This window comes from Mycena indigotica (genome assembly GCF_014461135.1).
Source record: "Mycena indigotica strain 171206Taipei chromosome Unknown Mind.scaff0013, whole genome shotgun sequence".
Classification (NCBI taxonomy): domain Eukaryota; kingdom Fungi; phylum Basidiomycota; class Agaricomycetes; order Agaricales; family Mycenaceae; genus Mycena; species Mycena indigotica.
This window is the reverse complement of record NW_023503012.1, coordinates 2,567,543-2,585,103: the sequence shown is the minus strand read 5'-3', so window position 1 is coordinate 2,585,103 and position 17,561 is coordinate 2,567,543. Positions and strand designations below refer to the sequence as shown.

Genomic DNA, 17,561 nt, shown 5'->3' with positions numbered 1-17,561 from the left:
TTGCTGAGAAGGTACTATCAGCAGTTCGGCGCGGTCATTGTGGTCAAGGAGGAAAAGAGTTGTGAGCATGTCACATTTGCTTCTTGATCTTTTTGACGATTGTCGATTCCGTGATATGGCGCCTGTAGCCCTCCCACTCGAACTCTGGCTCGAGATCCTCTCCGAAAGCGCACGAGTATCTGCATTCCATGCCTTCTGCCAACTTGCCCTTATCAATCGTGAATTCGCCGAGCTCTCCCGCCCCCTTCGATTTGCCACCTTCCGCTTTCACCCTTACGCGGTCACCTATCGGACAAGGGCCGTCAATACGCCGACCATACCTTCTCCCGCAGAAAAGCTTATTTCGGAGGGCATGGAACGCCTCGAGTTCTTTGCGTCAACGGCGATCGCGCTGCATGTACGCAAGTGCATTCTCCGTCCATGACGAGCAACTTCCGACGGACTAGAATCCCGTTTCACGATGTCAGAAGACCCATACCTTCTGCTCTCTGCCTTCCTCGACCGCCTGCCGTACTTCCATAATCTCCAGTGCCTGCGGCTCCAAGAACTCAACTTGAAATGGTCGCATATCGACAGCCTCCCTCGCTTAAAGAGACTGGAGGTTCATGGTGGCAACTTTCTGGCGGATATTCAACACTGTCCGAAGCATTTGATACACAGGCTGGCTGTGGACGATTTCTGGGTGGCTGATATTGGCTCCCAGCCCAACTTATTCGGCCGTTGGATGAGACTTCTCAACCCATCAACACTGCGCTCTATCTTCGTAGGCTGCGAAATTGCAGATTTGGATGCAGTTTTCCCTCTGGTCACCGATATTACCCTCACTCCCCTGCAGAAAATAAGTATGAAGCAAATCACAGAATTCCTGTCCGTATTCCCCGCCCTTACTAGTTTCCATACGCAAGTTCTATTCATGGTGTTCGACGAGCCACCGCCGACAACACCACATCTCATTCTGCCCAGCCTCTCCACGCTGACGCTAACATCCATAAACACACCTTTTGAACTTCTCAGATATGTGGCGCTACCGCGGCTCACACATCTCAAAGTGCCACTCTGTATGCTGGACACCTTTGTCGATGGTATGCCCTCCATGTGTATGTCCGTGGCCGCCACTATCACTCGTCTGCACATCCGACTTCTCTTGGAAATGTTTCTGGATGATATTCCATACGACAAACTCCGCACTATTATAACCTCCTTCTCTGCCCTCGAAATACTCGACATGGAGTTGGTCTGCAGCTTCAAAGACACCAACGCTATCCACCTCAATCCTCTGGTGTGTCGAATCTAATATTCCCCAGTTCATCCCAGCTAATTCAAGTTGTCTCTCTCGCTAGCTAGCAGACCTTTTTATAGGCCTCCCCAACCTCCCCCATCTCCCTCTTGCGCTCGAGCGTATGGCGCTGCACTGTACATTCAGCAACAGTCGGGACACTGACATCTACCCACGGGGCGAGCACCACTCTGCTGGTGAGACGGGTTCCTTACTCGCCGATGCCCGCCGCGAGCTTTCCCAGCGCTGCCCCAGCCTTCGAGACGTCTTCATCGACGGTGCCCTCTTCGGCTACTGGTGGCGCGCGGCATCGAGTGGTATAGAATGCGAAGACTTTATCGACAATTCAGGTGGGATTAACTCGCTCTTTGTTAGCCGACTTTCTTACTTCTGCCACAATAGCCGACTCACAGAACGGAAAAGCTTTACAGGAGCTCAGGGAGCGCTCGTGGGCAGCCAACGGACGGGTGTATTATGAATAAGGCACTTCTGCACAAAAGGTCTGACGGTGACACGGGGAAAAAAGAAAGGTGCTGGTTTGTGAAGACTATTTAGACGTCGAGATGCGGGGGCCCGGGGGACTTCGTTGGAGTAGAAATATGTGCTTTATCATCGACAGAATTCGAATTGTTCATCGCAAACTCTCCATACATTGCACAAGTCTCGCCTCGGGCATCTCAAGACGTGTTAATTTCCCCAGCTGTCCCCGTCTTTCGCCACTCCCAATAGGCTTCCCGCAATGAACAAGGAGATGTAGTCGTGCTACGTCGGTGTGGCGATGGCATATGCCATTGTCGAGGCTCCGCAACAATGAACCCACACAATAGAAGGAGGACGGGCCCGGGAACACCTACAGCCTCCAACCAGCCTGCCAGGGTTCCGCCGTTTCTGACTCGGGAAAAAGCGGACATATAAGGCTTAGGTCGTATCCCCATGAGATGCGGCTGCGCTACCGCGTATGCCGACGATCTCGGAAAAAAAGTCGAGGATGAGTCCTGAGGGTGAAAGGAATCACCAGCGAAATCCTGTCCAACGACAACCGTCCCGGTCAAAACCACGGGCCGAAAGAGTTAAGTAGGCGCGGTATAAGTTCGCGCAGGCGATGGTCGGGTCGATTGAGCCACAGAGGATATGCTTGTGGAGTTATATGGCCGTCAAATTGAGAGCGAAAAAGGTAATGTGACCGATGTGACCGATGTGACATTATTCGCAAGGGGAGAGGAAAGGCGGGTCATGAGGAGGAAACCGAAGCCGAAAGCTGGCGATATATGACGGGGGAGGTTGACACAAAGTTAAGGTGAGGTTGTAGAGGTTTTGGGGGGTCGGGTGTCATGTTAGGCATATGGAGGAGGAAAACACGGTGGGAGATGGCAGGATATATTCAACAAGGAAAGTGTTGGCTATCTGAATCGGTTGGACACATGGTTGCGAGGCAATCAAGTGATAACTTGAAATGGACAGCTAGGTAGCCGTAAGAGACCAAAATAATGAGGCAAGAGCGAACACGGACTCACTAAGAATGTCGGTCCACCAAGCAGTTAATCCACTGCTTATTCGTTCTTCGCAGTCCTATACAAGAAGTAGCGTGGGAACCGCTTTACACGTAGCGGGAAGTCGACTTCGGCGAGGCTATTCGCTGGACAAACACAATTGCGTCTTGAGTGTTCCCTTCTCTCTGGTGGTGCGACCATGTTGGGGTTTGGGGAGCCTCTCTGTTTGATTTTGGCATCTTTCATGCTCCTCTCCAAGACGAAGGGTGAGGATTTCGGCCTTCAGCGTGTTTGAGCGTGTTTGGCGGGTGAGGAGTAAAAGGCAGGGAAACGAGGATGATGGTGTTGGAGGAGACGGCGAAATACTCGGTCAATTAGACGAAGCGGTGTATATGAGTCAACTGAAGATGTTCGAGCTGAGACTCAGAGCAAGCGTGGAGAAGAAAGTAGCGCAGACAGACCTTCAAGCCCAGTAGTTCCGTCTCCACTCATGCTTCCACTCTCCGCGGGAAGCCGCTCTGGTATGTCCTTCGACTCATCCCTCGGTTTTGCTCTAGGCAGAGTGACAGAGTCTTGTCATTGGAGATGCTGCGGGGACAGTTTTCAAAAAGAAAGCCGGCGCCGTCTACACAGAGCGCTCAGAACGGTGTTGGATATAGCATAATATGAGGTCTCACCAGAGCTTGGCTGGTTGCTGAGAAGGTACTATCAGCAGTTCGGCGCGGTCATCGTGGTCAAGGAGGAAAAGAGTTGTGAGCATGTCACAACAGCAGTGTAGTCCTTGATCTCTTCGACGATTGTCGATTCCGTGCTATGCCTGCCGTAGCGCTCCCACCAGAGCTCTGGCTCGAGATCCTATCCGAAATCGCAGGGGTATCCCGCTCCTATGATTTCTGCCAACTTGCATTCATCAATCATGAATTCGCCGAGCTCTCCCGCCCCCCTTCGATTTGCCACCTTCCACTTTCACCCTTATGCGATTTTCAACCCGACGATGGGCGCCGATCCGCCGACCATGCTTCTCCCTTCCGTAGAGCTCCTCTCGAAGAACATGGAACGGCTCGAGTTCTTTGCATCAACTGCGATCGCGCCGCATGTGCGCAAGTGCATTCTCCGTCCATGGCGAGCGGCTTCCAACGCGCTGGGTTCGATGTCAGACGACCCATACCTTCTGCTCTCTGCCTTCCTCGACCGCCTGCCACAATTCCATAATCTCCAGTTTCTGCAGCTTGAGGACCTTGACTTGAAATGGTCGCATATCGACAGCCTCCCTCGCTTAAAAAGACTCGAGGTCCATGGTGGCACCTTGGAGGGGATCCTGGGGATCAAAGACTGTCCAAAGCGTTTGATACACACGCTGGCCGTGCAGGACTTCTGGGTCGCTAATACCTTATTCGGCCCTTGGATGGCACTTCTCGATCCATCAAGACTGGCCTCAGTCTTCGTAGGCTGTGAAATGGTAGAGTTGGATGCAATTTTCCCTTCTGTCACCCACATTAGCCTCACTCCCCTGCAAGAAACGAGCATGGGACAAGTCACACGGGTCCTCTCTGCATTCCCCGCCCTCACTACTTTCCACCTTCAAGTTCTATTCTTGGTCCCCGACGCCGCGACAAATTTCATTTTGCCAAGTGTCTCCACGCTAACCCTAACTTCCCTAAACTCACCTTTTGAACTTTTTCAATATGTGGCGCTACCGCGGCTCACACATCTCAAAGTCCCGCTCTGTACGCTGGAGCTATTTGTCGCCGATTTGCCGTCCATGCCTACTTCAGTGGCCGCCACTCTCACCTGTCTCCACGTTCGACTTCACCTGGAGATGTTTCTGGATGATATTCCATACGACAAACTCAACGCCATCGTGCCCTCCTTCTCTGCCCTCGAGATACTCGACATGGAGTTAGTCTGTAGCTTCAAAGACAACAACGCTATCCATCTCAATCCTCTCGTGTGTCCAATCTAATATTCCCCCAGTTCATCCCAGCTAATTGTCTCTCCCATTAGCCAGCGGACTTCTTTATCGGCCTCCCCGGTCTTCCCAATCTCCCTCGTAGGCTCGAGCGTATGGCGCTGCACTGTACATTCAGCCACAGTCTCTACCCGCGGGGGCGAGCACCACTCTGCTGGAGAGGCTGGCTCCTTACTCGCCGATGCCCGCCGCGAGCTTTCCCAACGCTGCCTCAGCCTTCGAGACGTTTTCATCGACGGAGTCCTCTTTGGCTACTGGTGGCGCGCGGCATCTAGTGGTATAGAATGCGAAGACTTTATCGACAATTCAGGCGAGAACAAGTTTCCTTTGCTCAGCCAAGTTTCTTACTTCTGCTATAATAGCCGCCTCACGGAACGAAACTGCTTTACAGGAGCTCAGGAAGCGCTCGTGGGCAGCCAACGGACGGGTGGATTACATATAAGGTGGTTCTGCACGAAATGTCTGGCGGTGACACGGAAACAGGAAAGGTGCTGGTTTGTGAAGACTGTTGCGACGTGAAGATTGGAGGTATTTTGTTGGAATAGGGAAACACGCTGTATGATCGAGAGTATTCGAATTATCGCCAAATCTCCGGTATATAATTTGTATCCTGTGCCAAAGATGTTAGTGCGAACAAAAGCAAGAACAAACGCTACATACGTTGTACAAGTTTTGCCACACACAAGTGTCGCCTCAGAATCAACGCCCCTGCCGGGCGCGTCTTCCCCCCTTCCAGCAGGTCTTCCGCAATGGAGGAGACGATGTAGTTGTGCCACCCTGTATGGTGATGGCATGGGTCAAGGCTCCGCATCAACGGACCCGCACAATGAAAGGAGGGTGGGTGGAATACAGGAAATAGTGACCCCGACAGCCTCCCAACATTTTGCTGTCGTTGCTGGCTCGGATGACGGCGATAATACCAAGAGTGGGATGTATTGTGGCACGAGAGACGACTCTGCCGCCGCCAAAGCTCGCCACCGGAGTAAAAAAGTCGATTATGAGGGTGAAGGGATCACCTGCGAAATGGTGTCCAACGAGGACCTTCCCGGGCAAAACCACGGGCAGAAAGAATTGATTACGCGCAGAATACGTCTGCGGAGACGGAGGTCCGGTCGATTAAGCCACAGAGACTATGTGTGTGGAGTTATATGGTCGCCAAATCAAGAGCGAAAAGCGTGACGTGACCAATGTGACGCTATTCGCAAAGGGAGACGAAAAAGCTGGTCATGGCGAAGAAATAGAAGCCGAAAGCGGACAATATATAATGAGGGAGGTTGACACAACGTAAATGTGAGGTTGTGCATCTGTTTTCTGCGCCCCGGTCCGTTCGGCAGATGTAGCTTGAAGGCTTCCACAGAAAAGCGGCGGTCGGGTGTCATGTTAGGCATATGTGGAGGAGAAATGCGGAGGGAGACGGCAGGATATGGTCAAGGAGATTGTGAGCGCCAACTCCAGAGATGAGTGCCCGTATTGTGCCGGAGTGGAAATGATAGTCAAGAACGCCGTGACCAGAGCCCATTCTATCCGCTGTGGATGCCGAGTCGCACTCCTGAGCGACGATACGACAAGGGAGAGCAGTAACTCTATCCTCCGTCGCAAGGTCCTCTCCAATTTTCTGCCCTGGTGACTTTGGAATGGAGCAAGCTTGTAGCCTCTCCCGCGCCACACTGGCAGCAGCAACACCTCGGAGAGTCTCGTTAACCTCCGCCAATGAGGGGTGAGCAGTCCACCATGTGAGGCCGTGAAGCTCAGGGCAAAGCTAGCGCGATGACAGTGTCAATTTGGGAAACAATGCGTAAAAGTCGCGCACCAATGGCCCCAGAAACCGTAATGTATATCCAGTCGCTCCTTGCCGCCTATGGGCACGGCGCCTGGGGTCGTATCTTCCTTGCCGTTTTTGTGGGTGGTAGATAACAAGTGGAAGTCAAGAGGAAGAAAGTCACGCCGTTACTCCTCTCTTTCTTACCATTTCCATCATCATTCAACGAGACAAGGGCAACGTCGAAGCTTACACAGGACTACTACACTCGTCATCTCACTCGAATAGCCGTCCGCTTGACATGCCAGAGCCCCAGCAAAAACGAAAGCGTTCAGACTCCGAAGACCCGATCGACCTTCACGCTGTCGGCGAGCTTGACATTGTCCGGTCCGAAGTGTGGTTCGATGATGGCAACATCGTCATTCAAGCGCAGAAAATGCAGTTCCGGGTTCTCCGTAGCCAACTGGCGCTGCATTCTCCCAAGTTCAAGGCTCTTATGGATCATGCGCCACCACCCACAATCCTAGTCGTGCCGGATAACCCCGTCGATCTGGACTACGTCTTCAAACGTCTATTTTATCAGTGTGTGGCTTTCTATTGCACCGACCCAAGGCTAATGATCTTGATTATACTCCCCAGTCGTTATCCGGACAAAGACCCCCTGCCGTTTCCTGTCATCGAAGCCTTTGCGCGCATTGGAAAGAAATACCAGATAGATTGGCTGTTTAACAGCGCCATGCAGCGCCTGACGGCCGCATATCCATCCACCCTTGATGAATGGCTGGACTCGGCACGTGTCAACGCCTATATTTTGCCCGATTCAGACACCGAATCAGCCTGGTTCACCGTACATAACCGAGCACTCGACGTCAGTGTCCTTGCACGAGAGCTGGATCTGCCGCAGCTGCTCCCAACCGCCTTCTGGGTGCTCGCTTCCCCCAACCGCTTCCCCCTCCTCGTCACGCCCAAGGCAGCCTCGCTAACGGAAGCTGACCGTCGAACAATACTCGAGGCGGTCTTCAAGCGTGTGGCGGCGCAGCAACAAACGACCGGAAAATGGATCCAAAAGGAGGGCAGTGATGAATGCAAACATCCGTCTACCTGTGCTTTGGCTCGAATGGAGCTCTTCGCCTCGCTTTGGAACCCGTCGCATAAGACAAGCTCCTGGGTTTGGCGGTCTTCCTGGTGCAAAAATCTATGCCGTTTTTGCACTGCTGCCGGAAAGGCATCGCACAAGGAGGGGAAGCAAGAATTGTGGGAGCGTATACCATCGTTGTTTGATCTTCCACCTTGGGAAGAGTTACGAGGTGAGTTCCAGAGTACCGCACCGGCGTTTCAAGTCTTCATCTTTTTCAGGACTAAATTCGTTATAAACTTTCAACCAATGCGCGGTAACAAATTTTATTGATTCTATAGGCTAGAAAGTCAGAGTACATAAATGAGCCACGATGATCGGCGGTGATAGAGAACAGTGGAGGAAAATATACTACATAGCTGATAGTTATGGGTGATACGAAGAGAATGAAGCGGAAGAAGCAAATTGAGATGAGTGGGTACAGTAAGTAGTTGGATGTGGAATAAACAGGAGAAGAAACCATATAGAAATATCAAAGGGGAAATTTGAGAAGATGGGGAGAGGTCATTACATTTGAAGTCATTCGGATGAAGCGGGGGCGTGAATCGAATGATGATTGAGCAGGTAACACCGCCGGCATTCCATTGCCTCCCGGAATTCCGGGAGGCTACGGGCACCTGCAGCTCATCTGTCAGGCACCTGCCTTGGCGTTGCAGCTTAAGCCACAAAGAAAATCTCTTTCAATGAAAGAACGGCCCTTCGGCCCTGGACCTCCGGCTCGGGACACCGGTGTGACGTGAGAATTTGATAGAACCATGGAGATTAGATCATCCAATAAAAGCCTGTTCTGCCGTTCTACAGCCTGAGTTTCCGCCTCTGTCCCATGAGCACCCAGCTTTGCTTCTGTGAAAGCTGCCAGCCTGATGGGCAACTTTTGACCAGACAAACCTATGCAAAGCATACCAAAGCTCAGCAATTAAGGGATTCTCTGGCTGAAGCCCAATCAAGGTCTAGAAATCAAGGCAGGCATACTGGCAGGGCTAAAATAGGCAACATGGAGTCTCAATCAAGTCCTAAAATTGCTAATTCAGCTGTCCCCCTTTGGCCCAAGTACTTGAGACAGTGGAAATTCCACCTGAGGTTTTTGAGAATGGTAAGCAAAATAAAGCAGCTTGTATAAATATTCTGATTAAACAATACTAGCACTTCAACCTATAGGACAGTTATCTATCCTGTTGGTTCTATGGCTCAACCTCTCAATGGGACTTAGCCGTGATGCAGCAAATAAAGTTCTGAACAGCTTAGGCCTGATTTTATTCTTAACTCTAGAAATAATCTGGAGTGTTCTCAAGGCCTCTGGAATAAATTTGCAGATTCCTCATATTCATATTCCTAGGGATATACGAACAGCATATAAATCTTCTTCTGAACCTGAAATTGAAAGAACAATCTGTTGTTTAGAATGCTTTTCTATGTATCCACAGGGAAAGGGACAAATCCCTAGGAAATGCTCATATAGACAATCACCTCAATCAGCCATCTGTGGCACCCCTTTATTCAAGTCTATCAAGACTCTCTCTGGTACTAAAGATATTCCTGCTAGGCAATTCACCTCTCAGTCATTTGATTCCTTTCTATCATTTTTTCTATCTCGTTCTGTTATAGTTACAGCATTACAGCAATCTGCAACAGACAGTGCCAATAGGATGCTTAATGGATATCCTGCTGTTATGAAGGATGTTAAAGATAGCCCACTTTGGAAGAGCTTAGGAAACTATGTTCTTGGACCATACAACCTTGTTTGGTCAATGTACATTGATTGGTTCAATCCTTATACCAATAAGATATCAGGTAAGAGTGCAGTTAATATATATAGCAATTCATATTCATGGTGAATTAGGCAAAGTTAACTCAGTTGGTGCAGTTGTATTGTTCTGCCTCAATTTACCAGTACATCTGCGGTTTGAAACTGAGAACTGCTTTTTCTGGAGCTTGATTCCAGGGAAAAAAGCACCTGATGTTCATCAAATCTGGCATGTTATCCAAGCGCTGATTAATATCATGAAGGAGTTTTGGAATCCTGGCAAGAAAATCAAAACTACCCTAAATGCTGCAGGAGTCTTAGTTCAGTCCTTGATTATCCCTCTTCTTGCAGATCTTGGTGCAATTCGCAAAGTTGCAGGCTATCTGGGGCATAGTGCTGATATGTTTTGTACATATTGCATGATCACTCTAAAAGAGATTGCACGTCTGGATTATGATAACTGGGAATTCCGCAGTAATGAGACTGTTCGAGCAGCAGCAGCAGCTTTCCTAGCAATTAATGCTTTTACTGCCAGAGAAGCTCAAGCCTCAGAGACTGGTGTCAGATGGTCACCTATGTTTGATCTTGCACTTTGGGATCCTGTAAAACATCTTATTCTTGGGTTTATGCATAATTTTCTAGAGGGAGTTGGTGGAACTCATATTCGCTCACTTTGGGGGATAGGCCGCCAAGCAGCCAAAGTAACAGAAGTTTCTGAAACCAGGAAAGCCGAGAAGGTTATGGACTCAGATATTGCTGAAGCTTCTGATGAGCTGATGTCACTACATGAGGAAAGCTCTGAGCATGAATCTCAAAATGAACTTAGTCAATCACAAGTTATCATACCAAGTCTATCACCAATCCCAGGAGCTTGGACCTCTATGGATAGTTCTGCTTCAGAAGATGAATCTTTACAAGCAACTCCCAAGCTCCAAGAGGTCGTCTCGAAAGGGAAAAAACAAGGCTGGACAATCTAGCTCAGACAGATCTGTGACCCCAACACCAGCCAACCCACTGTTTGCAACTTTTATGGCAGCTGAATTTCCAGATGAAGATTTGGAGGATGGAGACTATCAGGCTATAGACTTTGAAGGTTCATATGAATTCTCCAAGGAAGATTTAGCATTTGTCAGAAAAGGTATCCAAGATATAGAGCTACCTTCTCATGTAGGGCGTCCTCCTGTAAATCTTGGAGAGGCTAGCCATGGTACTTTGAAGGCACAGGAGATCTTGATTCTTTTCACAGCAATATTTCCTGTGATAATGCCTGAGCTTTGGTATGCAGGTACAGATACTCAGAGCCAGCTTCTGAAGAATTTTCATCATCTAGTGGCTGCTATGAATATTGTTGCATCTTTTAGCACCTCAGATACAGAAGCAGAAAGATATAAATTTCATATTCTAGAGTACAGAAAAACCAAAGCAGCCTTATTCACAGATGCAACTATTCCTCCCAATGAACATCTTGCTATGCATAATATTGAACAGCTCAAATTTGTGGGACCATCTCCAGGTCTTAGTGAATTCGCAGGAGAACGTTTTAATGGAATCATGGGTCAAATCAAGACAAACAAACAAAGCTGTAAATCATTTTTCACTTAGAGTATTTTTATAAATCTGATTAAGAATTTTAGCAAAAATGGAGTTGACAATTTTACGACAATTATGCCGGCGTGGCCGACTAGAAGCTATTATGAAAGACACACAGGCTGCTACTTCTACATCTGCTACTGCAAAGTTAGCAAAGATATTACAGCCCATGCAGGAGATAAATGAACTGCCTGATCCTGCCACCCATCTTTCAGGATGGGAAGAAGCACAAATTCTAGCAAAGGGAGAGGAAATTGATCACAGGGGCTATAATCTGATTCTGGACTATCTTCACTCTATGGGACAGACACGTTGGCTCACAACTATTGAACCCATTGGATCTCCAAATCAGCCAGGAGATTTATTTTTACCCCCAGCAGCTCTACACCCTTTAAGATTCAAGATGCACAATTATGTGTTCAGTTGCAGACATTCTCATGAAGGCAACAGCAATATCCAGTTCAAAAGCCCAAACAGACCTAGTGAGAAACTCACAGGCTACATTCAGCATATCTGGCAAATGCCTTTGCAGGGCTATATGCAAACTTTCATTCTTGTGCATAAGCATAAACAGATCCCATCTTGGCTTACTGCAAATACAGCATTTACCAGCTGCCCTGAGCTTCTGGCAAAGATTGTAGATGCCTCTCCTTCTGAGGAATACTGTATCATTGAGCCACAACATATTTTGACTCATCTTACAGTATTGAAACGGCCTAAAGGGACTTATGGTATTGAACACAGAGATTTATTGGTTCTATGCTGGGGACTCAACAGAGGAAGATGGGACTAGTCTTATAGGCCATACCTATCATTTTATTCTATTTTCTATATGAACTAAACATTTCCTTTACCAAAAGTTTCTTTTTCTCTAAAATTTCCTTTTTGGGAAGTGGAAGTCATATGTCTTACATTATAATAGTAGGTGGTGGATCCAGTTTTGACATCATTGTAACTTATAGAAGTTATGATTTAATTATATGAATATCTTTCTCCCTCATTGAAAATTTCCTTTTTTGGAAGCTGGTGTTATATGCAATATATTAATAACAATAGGTGGTAGATCCAGTTTCAACAGCATTTTACCTTCTAATACTCATGATCTAACTGTGTAATATCATTTGGGCCCTTAAATATATGTCCACAGGTATTAATTTTATCTTGCTATCATAATATTTCAGGATTTGAAGTTATGTGCAATGCATTGTAATAATACATGGTAGATCCAGGTTGATAGGCAATTTAGCTCCTACTAGTCATCATCTAACTATGTGATATCATTTGAGCCCTTAACTATATGTCCACATATGCAAATATTATATCTAATAATTAGCTGTATTATTCTGAAAAGAATATCTTAGTTGGCATGAACTTCTAAGCTTAACCATATACCAACAACACATATCCATATCAATCTTAAACCTCTAGTATATAAAATTTATACCCCCAATGTCCCACCAGGTTTCAAGCTCTATCTGATTGAAAATTTCCTTTTTTGGATTCTGAATGAGATAATGATTCCTTGCTCTGCATGGCAATCTAAGGTTGGTCAACTGATCAAAATAACTTTGCATAATCATCTCATCATATATACCATGTTTACTGCTTACTTAAGTACTACCTTTACGGCTCTAAACACTTTGTTATATAAGAAAAGTCATCTATAACCAATTCCAAGAATTATAGAAGTATATAGTAATGAACAGAAAAAAAAAACTTGGCATATTCTATCAGATTTTACCAGATCTAGTTATATTCCTCATCATCTTCCTCACTGTTACTATCCCCCTCCTCCTTTGCATTGAACTGGGGATCATCAAAAAGATCGTCCAAGTTCATACGACTCATCTCCAAATCAGAGGGGACCTTGTACTCCTCCAAAACCTCTGCCTCTATCTTGTCCCACTCCTCACCATCTAATTCCTTGAAGGATGCTGGGACACGGCCATTAACCCAATGACGGCGATGAGGAAGAGCAACACCATTCTGGTAATAGTGTGCGCGAAGCCGAGCAGGAAGTTCGTTATAGAATTCGGGTTTAAAGTAGTCAATTGGAACATTGCGTGGAAGCCGTTCATGCTTGAGCAGGCCTTTGTAGTTTGGGTCTGCCATTTCGGGAAGTTTTCGGGTGCGAAGACTGTAGCCGTTATTAGTTGCAGACATAAGCTTGATATGGTCTGTGTCATGATAGCGGAAGAAGTCGGTGGCATTTTCGCTGCGCTCTTCGCGAGGATTGATGATGTATTCACCGTCAATGAACTCGTCATCACTGTGCGCACAAGGTTCGAAGGCCAGATTGGCGACTGTCTCACCCCAGCCATCATCAAGTATTGCCTGGGTACGGCGGTGCGCATTCTGGGCATCGGTTGGGTTGAGTCAAGGTGTCTCAAAAAGACATGACTCACATCTTTACGCCGGTTCTTTGAGTTTCGTATATCTCGATCTCGCTCTAGGCCCCCCTTCTCCTTTGCTCCAGCATTGCGCTTGATGACGTGCCAGAAGTAGTGGCGGTAGAGGCGCCCAAGAAACTCTGAGTCTGACAAGGACGTAAGGTCGATACTGCCGCGCCAAAATGCAGCGCGAACAGCGACGCGTTGGAAGATTTCAATGGCGAGATCTTGATGAAAAGTATTGTATATGCTATTTGAATCATCGTCGTAGTCGGGAGCAAATCGTATAAGACCCGAGTTGTAATACATGCCCAGAATAACCTGGAGCTGCGCGAGGGGAACCTTCAGGATAGCCTGACTAATTCCCATCTTGCGGTTGTCGCCAGTTCTACAAGCCTTGAGAAGGTCCCGCGAGGCATCATCTGCGCGCTCATTTGTTCCACTGATCGTCTTCAGCTGGGCTTCCCAGTCATCCGGAGATGTGAAACGACGGGCGAAAGTGAGCACGCTCAGCAGCAGATGGTCCGTCGGGGAACGTCCATGGCGGACTTCATGCCAAGGAGGATGTGTAAAACCGTATTTAGACCGCGCTAGACATTGTTAGATACAGATAAAACGTAGCCCATATAGAACATACCTGAATTGACCGCTGTGCAGGATCCAAATCATCGTCTGCAATACGCTCAGGCTGCGAGCGCTTCTTTCTCCGCTTTCGTGCTGCCTCCCTCTCCTCCTCCTCCTCCTCCTCGGCGGTTTTCTGCTTCTTCCGTGCACGTTGCTTCGACGCATCTCCCTCGCTGTTGCCTCCAGCACCATCCCCACCGTCCCCAAGACCGTCCCCACCCCCGCTGCCGTCCCCGCTGCCTCTGCCTCCACCCTCCATGTCGGCATGCGTACGCTTGCGGCGGTGGGCAGACTGAGAGGGGCTCGGACTCGGACTGGACCCCTGGACCATAGGGTCCGAGTCCTGCTCCATGGCTGTATCGCCTGCAGCAGTCCCCGTCGATGACTTGGATGGACCAGGCCGAGATTTCTTGGCCCCGCGTGAAGGCAGCTGTCGGCCCGCACTTGGGCGGGATGAACCCGGTGTCTTTGTCGGGCTTGATCGTGCCATTGAGCTCTGGATGATTTGCAGTGGAGGAGGAGGAAGGAAAGGGCCGCTGAAAGAGACTCTTTCAGTCTTTCAGCTGCCAACACGCTGTTCGTCATCGTAGTCGAACAAAGAACTCGAGGCTTGCCTACACGTGGCGGCCGCGCCACCGGCCCACACTGTCATTCGGCAACTAATTGCTGAAAGAGTTGGTCCGAGCGCAAGTCTAACAGCCTGCGTCTGAGCCCTGGGGTGCCCGTAGCCTCCCGGATTTCCGGGAGGCTATGAAATGCCGGGCGGTGTAAAGAAAACCAGAGACAACCCGCAGTTATCGTAGGAGAACCAGGCAGGATGGCGAGGCTTGCCTAAAGGTAAGCCTGTAGGAGGTTCAGTAAATGATGCAAGTAGCGAATTCGTTGACAGCACCATTTGGAGGACGTTGCGATAAAGTTGATGAGAAGTTGGCCGCTATTATGAGGAAAGCCATGGATATAGATCTGTCGACAAACGTGCAAGTGGTGAAGGATGGCGGGGATTTGGGTGGACAGAGCCTGCGACCCGGAATTTGCTTTGAAAAAAGCGCTCCACATTGTCGGTGCATCGCAAAAAGCCGCAGGAGCCAGGTAAGCAAGTCGAACGTCGTTGGGAAGGCGAATTCTACGGCGTATCCCTCAAGGTGTGCTGAGGAGCAAGTGGAGTAAACTATAATGGCCACGGAGACACGATGGGAGCAAGTTCTGTCGATATATTTGAACGTTTATCGCGAGGTTAAAAGGGGAGGGGGGGTGTGGGGAGGTAGCTGGGTGAGATGAAAACGCCGACAGGACCACGATTACTTGGATTGCGATAAAATGGTTATTGTCAGAGGACAAGGATTTTGTCGAGACGGAGGACTTGCGTAGTTCTGGTTGTATAAGAGAACTGTACGAGGATGACTGAGTTTACGAAAAGAAAGAGATGAATCGCGTTCACTGACAAGCATCTTCCGAATTAGGCAAGTGGCGAAAATTGCGTCGTCTGCCGTTGTGGCTTATCCGTTGCAAGGAACGAAGAAAGCAGCGATGGGGATATCGTATGCGAAGAGCCCTAGAAACAGTTACGGCCGAGGAATTGCCGTATTTACGACTTCGATTTGTCCACCAAGAACGACCATTGTGAGGCCTGCGAATGCCTCTGTGCCGCATATAGTGGCTTCCCGTTCCATTTCATCGTATATAGAGTCGCAGGAGAAGATGCGACAAGTCCCAAGTTGGCTGGGGGGGAAAGTCGCCTTCATTCGCCTCGACGGCAGTTCACGCGACAGTTATGGCGAGCGAAGATGTCGATGGTAGGATGAGGGGGGGTTTTATGCGGTAAAGATGGGGCCCGTGTTTTCGATTTTCGAGGGCGTAAGGGAATAGATAGTGGCGGGGGTATACAAAAATGCATCGACAGGCGGACATCGGCGGGAATGAAGAAACACGTCGTGGATGGCTGAAAACATGGATATCGAGGTGAAATATTCGTCGTAAAGCATCTGGGCAAGTGTCAGAGAGAAGAATAACAAGGTAAAGAAAAACTTCGACGGACCAAAAAGTCGGTCCAAATTAGGAAAGTGGCGACAGCAGCGAATCTGCCTCGCGTTTGCCTTTGCACGGTTTCAGACGTTTCCGAAGGGTCTGAAGAGGGCGTGTAGAAGCTTGAAGATAGCCACAATAGAGTTTGACGCCGACAAGTGTCATTCGGTGAGATGAAGTTAACAGCGGTAGAGAAAAACGATTCTTGGTGTTGCTAAGCACACACACAGCTCCAGGAGGAGATTGAGGATAACGCACATGTGGTCCCAAGCTCCCGGACTGCTCACTAGACAGTATCACTTTCGCCTTTCCCCGTTTCTGCCCGCTAGCGCTGAAGAGACCGTCCCGGTCTTTAAGGAGTCTTTACTCATCCTTCTAGCATCATTCATAGCCTCCACGTTGGTGACTGGGTCGAGTCGCCGGCCTTCAGCGTGTCTTGACAGCGGATGGGGGGAGGAGGAGGAAGATACAAGGACGAATGAGGACAATGGTGGCCGCCGGTGCAAGATAGAGTGGCTCGACACATTAAAGAAGTGGAGGTGAGTACTGACGAATAGTTTTAAGCTGAAAGAAAGCGTGGAAGGGGGAGTGAGGAGAAGACACACCTTCAAGCCAAGCGTTTCCCCAACGCCTCAGTCCTTCATGTATCCGCTGTGGTAAGCCGCTATTCGTGCCGAATTGGATATACCGCAGCGCTAGGTGAAGTCGCGGCCATCATGAGAGTCGCTGAATTCGTTGGGAATGGTCTACGCTTGAGTACGGCCGCAAAGCATCGGCACCGGCTATAAATGGATGAAAAAGGATTGGAAGACAGTAAACAGAGAGGTTTAATACGTTGTGGCACGATTTCCTGAGGGTCCAAAAAGTGTTTGTGGGCTGGGGACGTTCCAGGTGGTGGTTGTCGTCAAGAAGAAGAAGAAGCTGTCATGCTGATGAGTCAGCACTTCTCTCTTGCAGCTGACGACGATTGACTCTCACAATTGACTCTGCAGACACAATGTCCCCCTCAAATCTCATGCTCCTGAATGACCCAAAGCCAGCAAACAACTTTCGATGGGCCGATTTAATCCAAAGAACTTGAACGTCTCCATGAGAGAGATAGAAGCAGCGCGATAGCTTTCTATTGTTACGCCACTCAATGTCGTCTTTTCACGTCCGCGAACGAGTTTCGCTCCCGAGTGGAGGGAGGACGGACAAGAGCCACAAGACCGCTTCTTCTGTCTTCGGCAACTCATGCCATGCAGGTGTGTTCTCGCGGTCCCGGGTCTACTAAGTATAAACGAATGGCTCGACGTGGGAGCATGTAGTCGCCCACCCTCACATGTTATCTGCAATCGTCTTCCTTCTGCTCTCCGCCTACCTTACTCGCGCCCTTTTCAACGAGGCCCGTCGGCGGGCGCGCAATACAGCATATCCAAGGCCCACTTCCCAGCTCATGGCTCCTTGGTGCGCTTTTGCTTCACGTTACTTGTCGTCGGGAGCACTCACTCTCACCACTAGGCAATCTCGTGGAGCTTCAAATCCCGCAAATCTACGGCGACTTTGAATCCGCTTGTCGCAAG

At 48.9% G+C, this 17,561-nt stretch overlaps 1 protein-coding gene across 1 annotated transcript; it reads left to right on the top strand.

The window, feature by feature from the left end:
- Positions 1–460: 460 nt before the first annotated feature.
- Positions 461–1,758, top strand: MIND_01289400 (uncharacterized protein; the record flags this gene model as incomplete). Its single annotated transcript, XM_037369359.1, has 3 exons — positions 461–1,279; positions 1,341–1,626; positions 1,679–1,758. The coding sequence occupies 3 exons, from the start codon at positions 461–463 to the stop codon at positions 1,756–1,758; spliced, it is 1,185 nt and encodes a 394-aa protein (XP_037214565.1).
- Between the last annotated feature and the right edge of the window lie 15,803 nt (positions 1,759–17,561).